Source organism: Pelodiscus sinensis, chromosome 5 (assembly GCF_052426305.1).
Source record: "Pelodiscus sinensis isolate ZL-2025 chromosome 5, ASM5242630v1, whole genome shotgun sequence".
Lineage (NCBI taxonomy): Eukaryota > Metazoa > Chordata > Testudines > Trionychidae > Pelodiscus > Pelodiscus sinensis.
Genome location: NC_143056.1, coordinates 63301408 through 63315795, shown reverse-complemented (window position 1 = coordinate 63315795; position 14388 = coordinate 63301408). Strand labels below are relative to the sequence as shown.

General features: G+C 46.1%; 1 protein-coding gene across 1 annotated transcript; it reads right to left on the bottom strand.

Annotated features, from left to right (window-relative positions):
* Positions 1-4568: 4568 nt before the first annotated feature.
* On the bottom strand, positions 4569-7703 carry CHAC1 (ChaC glutathione specific gamma-glutamylcyclotransferase 1). Its single transcript, XM_006128687.4, has 3 exons — positions 7411-7703; positions 6947-6982; positions 4569-5643 (listed from the first exon to the last, which is right to left on the bottom strand). The coding sequence occupies exons 1-3, from the start codon at positions 7597-7599 to the stop codon at positions 5239-5241; spliced, it is 630 nt and encodes a 209-aa protein (XP_006128749.4). The 5' UTR covers positions 7600-7703; the 3' UTR covers positions 4569-5238.
* Between the last annotated feature and the right edge of the window lie 6685 nt (positions 7704-14388).

Below are 14388 nucleotides of genomic sequence, written 5' to 3'. Positions count from 1 at the left end.
AGAATAGAGATCTTCTGAGTCCCAGTCCAGTTTTCTAGCCACTAGGAAATACTGCTTCCCTTATAAAGAACATCATGGGAAAGGACAGGAAGGTGTGAGTGGACAGAGGCAGAATAAAGAGGGAGGAAATAGCTAAACAGATATTATACAAATGGTACAGTCTCATCTGATTCCAGCTAGCTATTTTCAGTTTGGTTCTTGAGATACAAATCACCACAGTTGTCTTTTTCAGTGCTGGGCATGTCATGTTAGCTGGGGGATGTAATGAGTATTACAGGTCTCTTTACTCACAAACTGCCAGTGTCAAATTTGGGACGCTGACTTTCAGATTAAGAATGTTACATCCTACCAGAATCTTGTGCAACAGGAAAGTCATCAGGAAGAAAGGGCACTTCTGTAACCTCTCATCACCCTAGCTGACCTCCAGAAGCTAGAGTAAGAGGCTATGATGGTGACTGTACAGCCTTCTCTCCCCCAGAGCTAGGACTTGAGGAAAACCACTTTACCTTCAATTCTCCAGCCTCAAGATCAACAGCTGATTCAAAAGTAAGATTATAGGTAGATGAATCTTTATTTCCTTCCATCTTTGCAATAAAGTATTACCCTACAGTCTATTGCCCTTGAGCATCCACTGTCCATGTCCTATCAAGTACACAGAAGTCTACAGTACCAAATCTGGTTTCACTGGGTGAAGACAGACTGACCCGTTCCTTCTCCTCGTTCTACAACAATTAAATAGCAGCACTGTCTGCTTGTTGCATAGTCACCATCTTTGCCAGCCGTAGAGCAGATGGTATCTTTACAGCCTTATGCTGTTTGGCAGGGCATGAGGTTATTTATGCTCCGTTTAAGAATAATTTGCCTTGTCCCCCTTTTGCTCTTGTTGCTGAGAGAACAGGTTGTGATTCTTAATCCTTACATGCTTTCTAGTGAAGGGACACTGACAAGTTGGAAGGGCTTGACAGCTAGGGAAAGGCACAGGATCTTGCAGGTCAGCTAGGCAGCATGAGGAGTACTTAGAGTAGGACCAGTGATAAGGCTCAGCAGCTGGAAGGGGCTCTGGTGGCCTCTGGGTAGGATTAGCAGCTAGGAAGTGAGTGACGCTTTGGGGCGATGCTGCAGAATTAGACACTGGTTAGTACCTAAGGAGAGATCAGATTTACACACACAAATGCTTATCTGCTGTGCTCAGACGTGAATGAGTATGGCCTATATTTTGGTGCCTAACTCCCCGCACTTTTGTAATACAAGAATGCTTTTTACTGCTACAATGTATGTTTGAATCCAGCCCAGCAATTCCCTGATGTTGTTCCTAAGAACTGTTTAAGGAGCCCTCATCTTTGCAAGTGGACAGGTGTCCACACCAGTGTTGGCAATATCAGCAGAAGGGCCTAGGTCTGAATGACTATGAAATGGTAGAAGTGTTGAATAAACACTTACATATTTAAGTAAAAAACAGATGATGCAGTCATGTCATATGATGAAACTTTCCTTTCCCATAAAACTCCAGAGGGTATAAAACAGCAACTTCTAAAATCAGAAATTTAAAATCTAAATACTTTGCAGCCAACAAAAATAAACAAACTGGCCGAGGAGCTCTTTGGAAAAGTTATATTGGTTTTTCAGTGAATGCTGGGATACTGTGGAAGTTCCAGAAAGCTAATGTTATGCCAATACTGTAACGGGGTAAAGAGGATGACCTGGCTAATTACAATCCTGTCAGCCTGGCATTGATCCTGGGGAAGACAATGGAATGCCGAATGCAGGACTGTTTAATAAGGGATGTTAATTAATGCACATTGGCATGGTTTCTCAAAAATAGAGCATTTCAAACCAACTGCATTTTTTAGACTACAAATTTTGCTGATAAAGGTGATAGCTCATTTTTAAAACATTTAATGTGTGCCCCCATTAATTTTGTACCATTCTAGATTTGTAATCAATGTCAGAGGATACCAAGTCACATGCCCTACAGCAGTCTAAGAATAGTATGTCAGCGCTATCTGACTGGTCTCAAAACATAAATGTAAATGGGGAATCACTGAGCAGGTATGTTTCCGGTGAGGTCTTATAGGTCTATGCTAGTCAATATTTTTATCAATGGCCAGGAAGAAGAAAAAATCAGCACTGGCAAAGTCTGCAAATTACAGAAATATTTGGGGAGTGATTAAATAATGAAGAGAACAGATGACACTAATCTGGATTGATTAGTCAGCAGGTCACTAGCAACCAAGGTATTTTAACACAACCAGCTATGAAGTTATTCATGTAGGAATAAAGAATGCAGACAGGGTGAAGGGGGGAGTAGCCTAGAAAGCAGTGATTTGGAAACAGATTTGGAATGATTAGAAGAGATGCCTTTACAATGATAAAAAGATCAAATTCTTTGGGTCAACTTTAATAAAGAAAAGATTAAGGCTATGTCTAGACTTCAAGCAGTACTTTCGAAAAAGCAAGCCACTTTTTGAAAGAGCACCCAGGCAGTCTGGATGCTCTCTTTCGAAAAAGCCCAGTTTGCATTCAAGAACGCCTTTTTTCAAAAGAGCAGTTTCGAAAAAAGGCGTTCTTCCTCGTGAAATGAGTACCACCGTCGAAAGAAAAACCGCATTCTTTTGATTTAATTTTGAAAGAACGCGGCTGTAGTCTAGACGCAGGTGAAGTTTTCGAAAAAACCCTGCAGTCTAGACACAGCCTAAGAGATTCAAGCCTGAGCCTACATGTCTACATTGCAATTTTATATTCCCACAGCCTGAGTGCTGCAGGTCCCACTCTGATATGGGCCAGCCCTCTGTGTTTTGTTGCAGTGAAGACATAACCATCATATCACAGCTAAATTACAAGGTGCAAGAAATTGAGCATGACTAATAATATATTTAAAGGAAGCAGTGAATGCCAGGAGTTAAGTCAACACCATTCCAGACAGGGCTTAGGGTCTTACAGATTGTTATAAGAAGCCAAAATACTGTGTCTATTCAGTCCATGATGTTTAGTGTCTTTACACAGCTCTGGACTCAACCTATAATGATGATTATACATTAAACTGTTTCAGCTCTTCCAATTTGCCCATACTTCTCCTCTGATACAAGGAAAACATTTGTAACAATTAACTTCTCCATCTTTTACAGCTGCTTGTTGGAAATGGTAGGGCAGCTTGTTTTTTCTGAAGCCTTTCTTGGCATCCTTCCTAGGCTATAACTGCATTTTGATACCTGCCCTCTATTCTCAAGAACACTGCTTTGGTGCTCACAGGCACCAACAAGACCAGCAGGCTAGAGTAAGAATCTCTTTGGCTACGTCTAGACTGGCCCCTTCTCCGGAAGAGGCATGCAAAGCAGGCAAGCCAGAATAGGGAAATCTGCAGGGGATTTAAATATCCCCCGTGGGATTTAAATAAACATGGCCGCCGCTTTTTTCCAGCTTGGGGAAAAGCCGGAAAAGTAGGAATCCTTGCAAGTAGGAATAAGAGATCCTCCGGAAAAGGGCTTTATTCCGGAGGATCGCACCAGTCTAGACGCTCTTTTCCGGCTTTTCCCCAAGCCAGAAAAAAAGCGGCGGCCATGTTTATTTAAATCCCGCGGGGGATATTTAAATCCCCCGCAGATTTCCCTATTCTGGCTTGCCTGCTTTGCATGCCTCTTCCGGAGAAGGGGCCAGTCTAGACGTAGCCTTTTTGTTTTTTGCCACCGTGGGGTTGGTTCTGCCAGCATTGTAGGGCAGCAGTCATATCAGTAGTCTACACTGCACCCTTAGCTCACAATAAGCTGTGCAAATTGCACTATGTAAACTTTGTGTAGCTTATTTTGAGTGTATTTCAAAAACAACTGTTCCAAAATGCCCCTTAACTCCATGGAACAAGGGATACCAGGATGTCGGAATAAGCTGCCCGCTATTTCAAAATAGCAGGCTGCTTCAATGGATGCAGAATAGCAATCCCAAAATAACTCTGCAGTATTGACATACCCTAGAGAATAGCAAGAGAGGAGTGGCTCTTTTTTTTTTAAAGAGCTGCAGAAGTAAGTAGTTCTTAGACTAAATAAGGAGAGAGTAGGGGAATTGGGTGAAGGAGAGGGGAAGACTAGTGTTATTCTACTTGTCTTAGGGTCATGAAGCAGGGAAAATGAGCTAGGCAGTCACTTATGTGCCATTAGCTTAATTTCCATCCCTCCCCCAAGCCATAAGTTTTGTTGCTTAAAAGGAACCCAACAGGTTTATTTTGCACTGTCGTGTCAGTTGGTTTTATTACTGGGCACAATACAATTTCATTTCCTTGTATATACAAGCCACAGCAACACAGACATTTCCTCTCCCCCCTCATTGTTAAAACCGTTAAACAAGACTAGTCCATGTGTTCAGTCTGTTTGAGAGTGATTCTACCATACCTTGCAATAGCAGCAGCTCTGTCACATACACTAATTAGCAGCAAGGAATCTGCTGAAGCTGATGTATTTAGTCCTATAGTGTTTCATCAGCTTCCGCCTCATCCAGCATTTGTCAGGACAGCTTTTTCTCCATATGTAAACCCAAGGTTTGGTAGAGGTCTCACTCCCATGTGCCATGCCCTGCATGGCATGAGCTGCACCACCAGCAGACAGACATTCCCCACCCACTTAAATATCTTACTACACATGACAATAAAATACATTTCAAGTTGCAAAAGTAAGTGCATTGGTTCCATCCCTTTGAGACGTGTAAGGAGGTAGGGCTCATAAGAACGGATAGAGGCAAATTAATTATACTGCACAGGAGCCCCAGCACGATACTTAATTCAGGTGACTGTCCTGGAGGTGGCAGAGGGGAGGTCTAATTTGATACTAAGCATATACTTGTCCTCACCATTGTACAACTGGCTTTGTCACTGAGGTAGAGTGACAGTTATACTGTGAAACAACACTGCAGTCAAGTCCTGCTCAACTGGTTTCCAAAATAAAAGTACACTGAAGAGGACAGCATTATTTTGCTAAAAGAAGAGTGAACACTATGCCATTTATATTTGAATATCACAGAACTCAACCAGCAAAGAGACTAGGAATGGTCATCGTGTTTCGACAGGCAGAGAGTGTGGCACCTCATTTGCTTGTAACAGTTTTCCTTCCCCCCCCAAAAAAAAAAGCTACTTGCTCACTGTCCTGCTTATGTCTCCCCTAGTCCAATGTATTTTGTCCTTGTTTTCCTTCCTTCTCATGTCTTTGCCTTCAAATTAAAACTCCTCTCATTTCAACCCTCAGACAGGAGTCATGTTCACACCTCGATTAAGGGCTCCTCAGCATGGCATAGGCAGGGCAAGATGGAAATAAGGGACTCCTCGATGGAAAACAAATGTTCATCCTCCACCTGGGGACAGAAGTAGCGCATGAAGTCAGCTAGCCGCAGCAGATACTCTATGTTGTGTCCAGAGCGACCACTCGAGACAATGATCTGGGCTGCAATGTCCTCCTCAGATGCTGGGCCAAGGTAGCTGGGGTTCTGAGGTGTAGCAATGTAAACTAGGGCCAGGATGGGTTCATCAGCCTCTTTATCTTGGGGGTGGAATGTCACTAGTTTGGTGTCATAGCCACCCAGGACTGCTTCTCGCACGTTCAAGTACTGGAGTGATGCAGCAATCTGCTCTCCACGCACCTCATAGGCAACACCCCACGTGCATCCCTGAAATTACAAGTGAAGGTTTTGACTTTACTGTGCAACAAATCCATCAGCATTTCCTAGAACATAACACAAGAATAGCCATACTGGGTCAGACCAAGGGTCCATCTAGCCCAGTATCTTGTCTGCCGACAGCGGCCAGTGCCAGGTGCCCCAGAGGGGTGGGCCAAAGACAATGATCAAGCAATTTGTCTCCTGCCATCCTTCTCCAGCCTTTGACAAACAGAGGCCAGAGACACCATTCCTTACCCCCGGCTAATAGCCTTTTATCGACCTAACCACCATGAATTTATCTAGCTCTTTAAACTGTTATAGGCCTAGCCTTCACAGCCTCCTTTGGCAAGGAGTTCCACAGGTCGACTGTGCGCTGTGTGAAGAACAACTTTAGTTTTAAACCTGCTATCCATTAATTTCATTTGGTGTCCTCTAGTTCTTATATTATAGGAACTAGTAAATAACTTTATTCACCCTCTCCACATCACTCATGATTTTATATACCTCTATCATATGCCTTTGGTTTCAGACTGCACATTCACCTTGTCTAGCTAAACAATGGGAACAGGCCCCTGAAAAGAATTGGGCATCTGGGAAAGGATACCTCCTGATCCAGAGACAGGGAGCGAGGAAGACATGGTCTTCCTTTTCTGCTCTAAGTTGTCAGCAAGGAATAATCTGTCTTTCAAAGTCACTGAAGGTGCAAAATTCAGCTCTTGCTGTATGACACTGAAGAAAGAAAGAAAGAAACTGGCCCCAGAACACTTAACAGCCTTATATTCTTTTACGGGGCAAAATGGCTGTCCACCTTATGATTAGCTTACATTGGAGTATCTATTTTCATCCTTTAAGAGAAGGGATCAGGTTAATCCTTGGGAACAAGCCCCAAAAATCTGTCCGGTAATATGCATGATGAATTTGGTACAGCATATCCCATTTCACTTCAGCTACCAGATCTCTAGATTTAACTGTAATGTTCTTTGGCCTAATGGTTCAAAGTAGTGCCGCACTTCCCTCATTTCCAGCTGACTAATGCAGTCAGCCCAAAAGAGCATAGATGAATGTAAGAATTCCAGGAAGGCTGTGACATTGACTTATACTAACCCACACAATTGTTTCCCCAGAGTTTTACCATCCTTACAGAGTACAGTTACTGCTGTCACATAGTTAATGGAGAGGTTAAGTAGCTACTGAAATAGTCTAGAAGCCTTACAGTGGGAGTAATCCAACTGAACCCATACAAACAAGCCTGCAAATAGCAGCTATGGGCTGAATGATTACACTGGACTAGAAGCTAGATGTAGATACTTACATCATAGTCTTCCTGGAGGGTAACCACTCGGCCAGGCTAGACAGGGAGAGAAACATCATTTTAGAAACCAGCCCCACTACAGAGAGGATAGGAGGATACAGGCCTGCTGACACCAACTGCAGCACCACGTACCATCCCCGCAGGCAAGTCCCTGCGGATGCCAGCGGCAGGGTACCACTCTCCGACAGGGCATGGGCTGTGCCAGGCGGTACAGGGGGTGGGAGGCAGGGTTTGTCCGTGGCAGGTTTGCAAACAGCCTGACTCCTGGGGAGGGAGCCTGGGCAGGTGCCTTTGCCGGTACCAAGGGCCGCTTGCCCCCCTACAGGGCTCTAGCCACCCCGCCGGGCACCGGCTCGCCGTGTGCCCAGGGCAGGGAGGGGCCCGTGGGGGGGGGGGGTATTTCCGTGGCCCCTTGGCAAGCCCCGGGGATTCACCCGCAGCGTGACCCCCCCCCCCCCCTTTACCATCTTCTCGCTGCCGCGGTGGAAGGTGTCCCCCTGCCAGAAGCGGCGGCTGTAGCCGCGGATGAAGCCCACGCGCCGCGCGCTGAACTCGAAGCCGGGTCTCCACACCAGCGAGCCGTAGCCGAAGATCCACACGGGCGGTTTCTGCTCCTCCGGCGCCGGGCGCGCGGCGGGCGGGTCCCGCTTCATGGCCCCCGCGGCACGAGCGCAGCGGGCTCGCGAGGCTGCTGTCCAGGGGCAGGGCGAGCGTCACGCGCGACTGGAACCAGGCGGCTGAGCCAAGCACCGGCAGCCCCAGGCCTTTAAACCCCGGCCGGCGGCAAGCCCCGCCCACCTGTCACGCCGAGGTGCGCTAGGCAGGGGCTCGTTGTCGTAGCTTCCAATCAGCGTCCCCGGTTCGGGCTTCGAGACCTGTGATTGGGAGGAAGCACCGTCAGTCCCGGGCGGAGCTCGCTCGCTGATTGGTGGAGTGCTGGCTCCTGTATCCCTCTCGGGTGATGCAACGGGCCGGGGATCTTTCGCCGCGCGGCGCGTAGAGCAAAGCCGGCGGCTGATTGCATCAGGTAGCCAGGGCGAGCGGCTGGGCGGGCATCGCCGGAGGGGCGGGTTGGGACAGATGTGGGTCAGCAGGAAAAAGGGAATAGCGCGGGCTGGTGCAGGTGTCGCCACAGCCGCGTTCAGTGCCTGTCTCTGTCCCTCCCAAACATGCTGCCTATGCCACAGCCTTTGGTGATGCACTGATGGGGAGGAGCACGTAATAGTACCAGGGAAGGGGCCAAGTAAAGATTTGGGGTTACGAGTTCTATCAAAATCAATGGCTTGAATTTCATATTGTTAAATCATTTAATGACATACTCTTCTTATTACTGATGGCAAACAATAGGAGAGGAGGGGTGGGAGGAGGAAGAGGAGGCTATCAACTTGCTATGTTTTGTCTCAGACTAAACTATAAAATCTCTAGAGCAAGAGCTATGTGTTTTATATAGGTTTTCTGGAAGGATGGAGTCCTGTTCCTGACTAGGGCTACTGGAATATAAATGAATAAAACTGGAAGAGCGGAGCTACAGTGGGAGCAGTACTGACTTAATGGTATAGAGTGGAGGGCAGTCACTGAGCTGCGGTAGTGCTGGACAGAGGGGACTGAATTAAATAATTGCCACCTTTATTACAGTAACAGGTAGAGACCACAACTGAGATCAAGACATTCTATAGCTATATTAACGGGCTAGGAGCAGTCAGTTCTAGATTAAGTATATGGGAATAGTGGCTTAAGGGATTGTTTGAAGTACTAGGGTTTGCAGCATTTAAAACTGAACCAGACTAAGCACAGAAACACACCCTAATGAACAACTCTGTGATGACTTAAAAAGTCATTCTCATGTTCAGAGCCTCTGCTATCGAGCCTTCTTGAATAAGCATGTTAGCTGGAAGATTTTAATAAACTGATCGGGAGTAAAAATGACGACAATGAAATTATTGTGTTGGTTGACCTATCGGCCAGACTTCTCCATGATGCTCTGGGAGTCATGCTAAGAAGAGAAAATGATAACCTGTCAAGAATACATATTTTCGGTGATGTATGTATTAGCAAGAATACATGTGTTTATGTTAGCATTAATGTTGAGAGACTTACAGACATTTGTTAGTAACATCTTTTTAGTAAGTGAAAAAGAAGAAGTAATAAGACTGAAATCGTAAATGGTACTGGCTATTTTAAGGTCAATTTGTAGATCAAATTCAAAACTAGGATCAGACAAATAGTGCAACCTAAACACCCTTGTGTTCATCCTACAGGAGAGTGTTTTTGCAGATTGTGGTGATGTATCTCTTTCTGTTATGTGCTGTATAATTATCTAATTATATTAGTAAATCCAGTCAAGCTTCTTTATGATCTTTAATTACTGAATACATTCTAACCTTATTAAAACTGGTTGATGACAATTTGGGAACATTCAGTAACCTTAGTATTAACAGTCCCTTTAAGTGAATAGGAGCTCTTTAATTGCTCTTAGAGTAACTTAGGTCATGCTATTGATGAATGTATTTCATTGTTTCTCCATCTACAGCCTCATGTAAACAAAAAATCACTTCAAATTCAGAAAATTTGTATGTATTCATACAAGTTTGACATTTATCTCAAAGAAATTCCAATTTTTAGTGACACTAATAGAGCCCTTAAAGACAAATTAACTCTTTTCATCCATAGATCTCACAACACTTTACAGAGGCAGTAATCCTAATTAGCCTCACTTTGCAGAGCAGTGATATGAATTGACTAAAGTCACTAAGCAGGCCAGTAGCCAAGTCAGGAATAGAACCCAGATCTCTGAAGTCCCAGTCTATGGATCTAGCCACTACATGGACTTATCTGGTGCCATGGTTCATTCTGACTTAATTTAATCCCTGGTCCCAATTTCCATTTGTTTTCTCAAAGATTTGTTTTGGAGCATTCATGCTGTTGTGACAATGCCATAGAATGCATAACATTACTTTAATACCCATGCAAAATTCTTAAGACCTCCAGTAGACCCTCTCTCCACAGCAGCGGTGGTGAATGCACAGTCTTTGGATTGAGTTCTGTGAGCAAAAGTTGCCGAAAGACTTTGTGATTGAGAATTGTGGTTCAACATTCTTCCATGAAATAAACAGTGACTTTTTTTTTTTTTTAGTTTTGGGGAAAGTGCTTGGAGTCACAAACTCCCCAAGGTTAACCTGCAGAAGGTGGGGCCTGTTTGCAAAATTAGATAGCTGTAGGTGAGCAAGGGGCATGCTGGCAGTGACTTTAATGCTTTACTGTATGCATCAAATAAGCTGAAGGAATTTCAGCAACTGAGCAGGCTGTAGAAGCAGTACTGACTTTGCAATAACAATGGTTTAAAAAGCTTAAACACCTCCCACTTCTGCCCACCCCAAGAAAGCAAGTCACCTTCTCAACACCTGCCTGTATTGGGGCCTCAGAAAAATAATCTTTGCACAATTACAAGTTTTGTTTTGCCCGCATAATGAAGATTCTAACATGATCAGGAATTGGAAACCCTAATTCACCCTATGTGAAGCTGTCTGAATACTTGCACTGATATATTTCCCTCATGCTTACAGAGCTGAGGGCTTGCAGTGCAGTAGACTTGTCCATTTGAGGACTTCTAGGTCCATACTGTATGCTTTAAGCCCTGAGACAAATATCTCCCTTCCATTCTACTGAGCAGGTTTTTCACAGCTGGAAAAATGGAGATGGCAGTGTAATTGGAAAACTCCACTCTCCTAAGCCTATAATGAGCAGAGCATCGGCAATGGCATTGTTAGCTACAAATGCTGCTCAGGCCCAAAATCTGGGCGAGGTCTCTTAATGGGGCTGAATTTCTCTCTGAGAAAATAACAAGTGTGAGAGTTCAGCTAGTGTGGGCCTTCATTTTGATTAGAACATAAAAACAGCCATACTGGGTCAGACCAAAGTCCTGTCTAGCCTAGTATCCTGTATTTCAGCAGTGGCCAATGCCATGTGCCCCAGAGGAAGTGAACAGAACAGAGAATCATCAGGTGATCCCTCCCCTGTTTCCTATTCCCAGCCTCTGACAGAGGCTTGGGTCACCATCTTTACCCATCCTGGCTAATAGCCATTGAAGGACCTAACCTCCATGAATTTATCTAGTTCTTTTTTGAACCGTATTAAAGTCTTAGTTTTCACAACATCCTCTGGCAAGGAATTCCATACGTTGATTGTGGATTGTGTGAAAAAATACTTCCTTTTACAGGCAGTCCCCGGGTTACGTACAAGATAGGGACTGTAGGTTTGTTCTTAAGTTGAATCTGTATGTAAGTCGGAACTGGCGTCCAGATTCAGCCGCTGCTGAAACTGATCAGTTTCAACAGCGGCTGAATCTGGATGCCAGTTCTGACTTACATACAGATTCAACTTAAGAACCCCAGGCATCCCCAAGTCAGCTGCTGCTGAAACTGATCAGCGGCTGATTCCAGGAAGCCCGGGGCAGGGGCTTCCTGTAGTCAGCCACTGGTCAGTTTCAGCAGCGGCTGACTTGGGGATGCCTGGGGCAGAGCAGCTGGGATGCTGCTGGGTTGGTCCAGTAGCGCCGCCGCTCCTCGGCGCTACTGGACCAACCCAGCAGCACCCAAGCTGCTCTGCCCCAGGCGTTCTGATTCAGCCACTGCTGAAACTGACCAGCAGTGGCTGAATCAGGACGCCTGGGGCATAGAAGCTGGGGTGCTGCCGGGTTGGTCCAGTAGCGCCCAGAGCGGCGCTACAGGACCAACCGGCAGCACCCCAGCTGCTGTACCACAGGCATCTGGAGCAAAGCCGCGGAGCACGGGGGCAGCGGGACAGCCCAGATGCGCCGTGGCTGTCCTGCTGCCCTCGGGCTCTGCGGCTTTGCTCTGCTTTGCTCCCCGTCCCCCTGGTCTGCAGACCAGAAGGACGGGGAGCAAAGCGGCGGAACACGCGGGCAGCAGACAGCCCAGATGCGCGTCTGGGCTGTCTGCTGCCCGCGTGTTCCGCCGCTTTGCTCCCCGTCCTTCTGGTCTGCAGACCAGGGGGACGGGGAGCAAAGCAGAGCAAAGCGATGGAACACGCAGGCAGCGGACAGCCCAGACGCGTCTGGGCTGTCCGCTGCCCGCGTGCTCCGCTGCTTTGCTTCCTCTCCCTGGTCTGCTGGAGACCGGGGAGAGGGCCCGTTTGTAACTGCGGATCCGACATAAGTTGGATCCGCGTAACTCGGGGACTGCTTGTATTTGTTTTAAATCTGCTACTTATTACTTTCATTTGGTGACCCCTAGTTCTTCTGTTATGGAATTGAGTAAATACTTTTTCTTTATTCACTTTTTACATACCAGTCATGATTTTATAGTCATATCCTCCCTTAGTAAGTAAGTACATGGTAAGTACAGATATGCAATTGGCAAAATCTTGAAGGATGCTAGTTTGGAGGAGATTGAAGAAATCAAGGCTTTGCTGTGTTCTGCAGCAAGAATCCCCTTCTTCTCTGTGCAAAGTGTTATCAGAAGGATTTCACATCGGATGTTTCGCAACAGCAGATGATCATTGCTGGCCAGATTGGGAGTCCCTTACTTGCAATGATAAGTGCAATTACTCACATGAGCAGTCTTATTGTTACTGTTGGTGTGGGTAGCTGCTCATCAGTGCACAGAGTGGTTGGAGCTGTCACTTAGCTCTCCTTGTTCTCCAGCTTGGTCATGTGTGCGATAGACTGTAGCCCAGCAGTGGATGATTAACTGCCAGACACAGTGAAAGTTAGGTGCTCAGTCAAAATGGGTGCAAACTGGAGAATGAGTTGGTATTGCAGACAAGCTTTCCAATGTCAGACTTTCTGGCACTGAAGTGCCCTTCCAGTTCTCCTCTCCATGCTGATGGAAGTATGACAAGGGCAGTGGATCCACAAGGGAAAAAATATTAATTTATTTGCCAAGACTCCTGTTCTGGATATTACCTGCCACAGTCAGTTTAACTGTAGCCAAGATCATTAACTGGCTGTGTTTGATCATTAAGCAGTTAATATTAACTTCTAAGTGAAGCAAAAGCCTCCACTATCAGCTGAGGTCAGCAGTAAATGATTTTAAGTGAAGCAGAAGGAGTGTTAAAATCCAGTTTGGTGCTAGGAGGCTATTATGAATTAGGGTATTATATAGGGCCCTGTAACAGGCCCCACAAGGGCAGCTTCCTGTAGCCAACTGTACCACTGCAGACAAGTTGTGCCTCAGTTTCTCTTCTAGTCCTCAGGGCTGACCATGTTGCCCATATTCTCCACCAAGATTCAGTCCAACAGCTCTCCCCTCATCACTTCTCAGAGTTTACTCAAGCCCTGGCATAATTTTGAATACAAGTGTAACCCAGAGTCACTGAGACCACTGAGAGAGAGTGATGAGTTTGCTCTACAGCCTTAGCTAAGGGGTAGCTGGCTTTTAGCTCATGCGGTAGAGGCTCAGGCCTTTAGCTCCAAAGGTCCCAAGTTTAGTTTTGCCTGCCAATGACCCAGGTCTGTCAGGCACTACACAAGTAACCACATTCTCCAGCCCCCAAAGACAGACAGGTTAAAAATAAAACAGGTCTCCATCCCCACTCTAGGTTGCCTATCGAAGAGTTGTCCTCAGCACTTATTTTGTTTCTCAGTTCCTTTGCCCCTATTCCAGAGCCTTGCTCTTCAGGCCATTTACCTCAGCATTAACAGGCCCTCTTCTTCAAGTCCTGTGCACCTGTTCTAGGGGCTGCACACCACGGTCATCTCCATGCTTGTTGTAACTCTTCTCCCACAGCCCTCAACTCAGGGCTTCCACAGGCTGCCTCCTCTCAGTGTTCCACTGCCCAGGCCCCGTTCCTATACATCTTACCTCTGCTGAGCAACTCCTCCTGGGAACCCCCCTCCAGAATCAATCTTCTCTTACTGGGCTCAGCTTATCCTGACTGAGCTGGGTCTCCTGCTTTGCTGAAGGGACTTTGTATGAGTTGTCTACTCAGCAGGTCCCCCAATTCTGGCCAGTTCTTATCCATGGCAAGCTCTGCATTGGCTGTTTGCACCAGCAGTTCTCAAGACTGGTTTCTCAAGCCCCCCTGGCACTCCTTCTGCTCCCCCTCTTTCCTCCCCTCTCTAGGTCTATAGCCACCACCAACTCTAACTCTTAGCTATATGGCAAGGTATAGTCTCTTGTGCTAAGACAACAGAGATGTGGGCAGGAATAAATCAAATGAGAGCTAAGGAGTCAAGCTGAAAAAAGAGAAGGGGATCTGGCCTCTCCTCCATGCATGTGCAAGTGACTATATCTGTTAGCATTACTAATGCTTCTGTGTTCATACCACACAGGGATCTTTAAGCTAAAGCACGTGGCTGCGAGAGGTTCCAAGACAGACAGGTGCAAAGGGAGGATATGGGGGCAATGTCATGGAGTGTTGGGGACATGGATGTAGGTAGAGGGATAAAGCAGAAGGGGATAAAAGAGCTGGAAAGCTGTAGA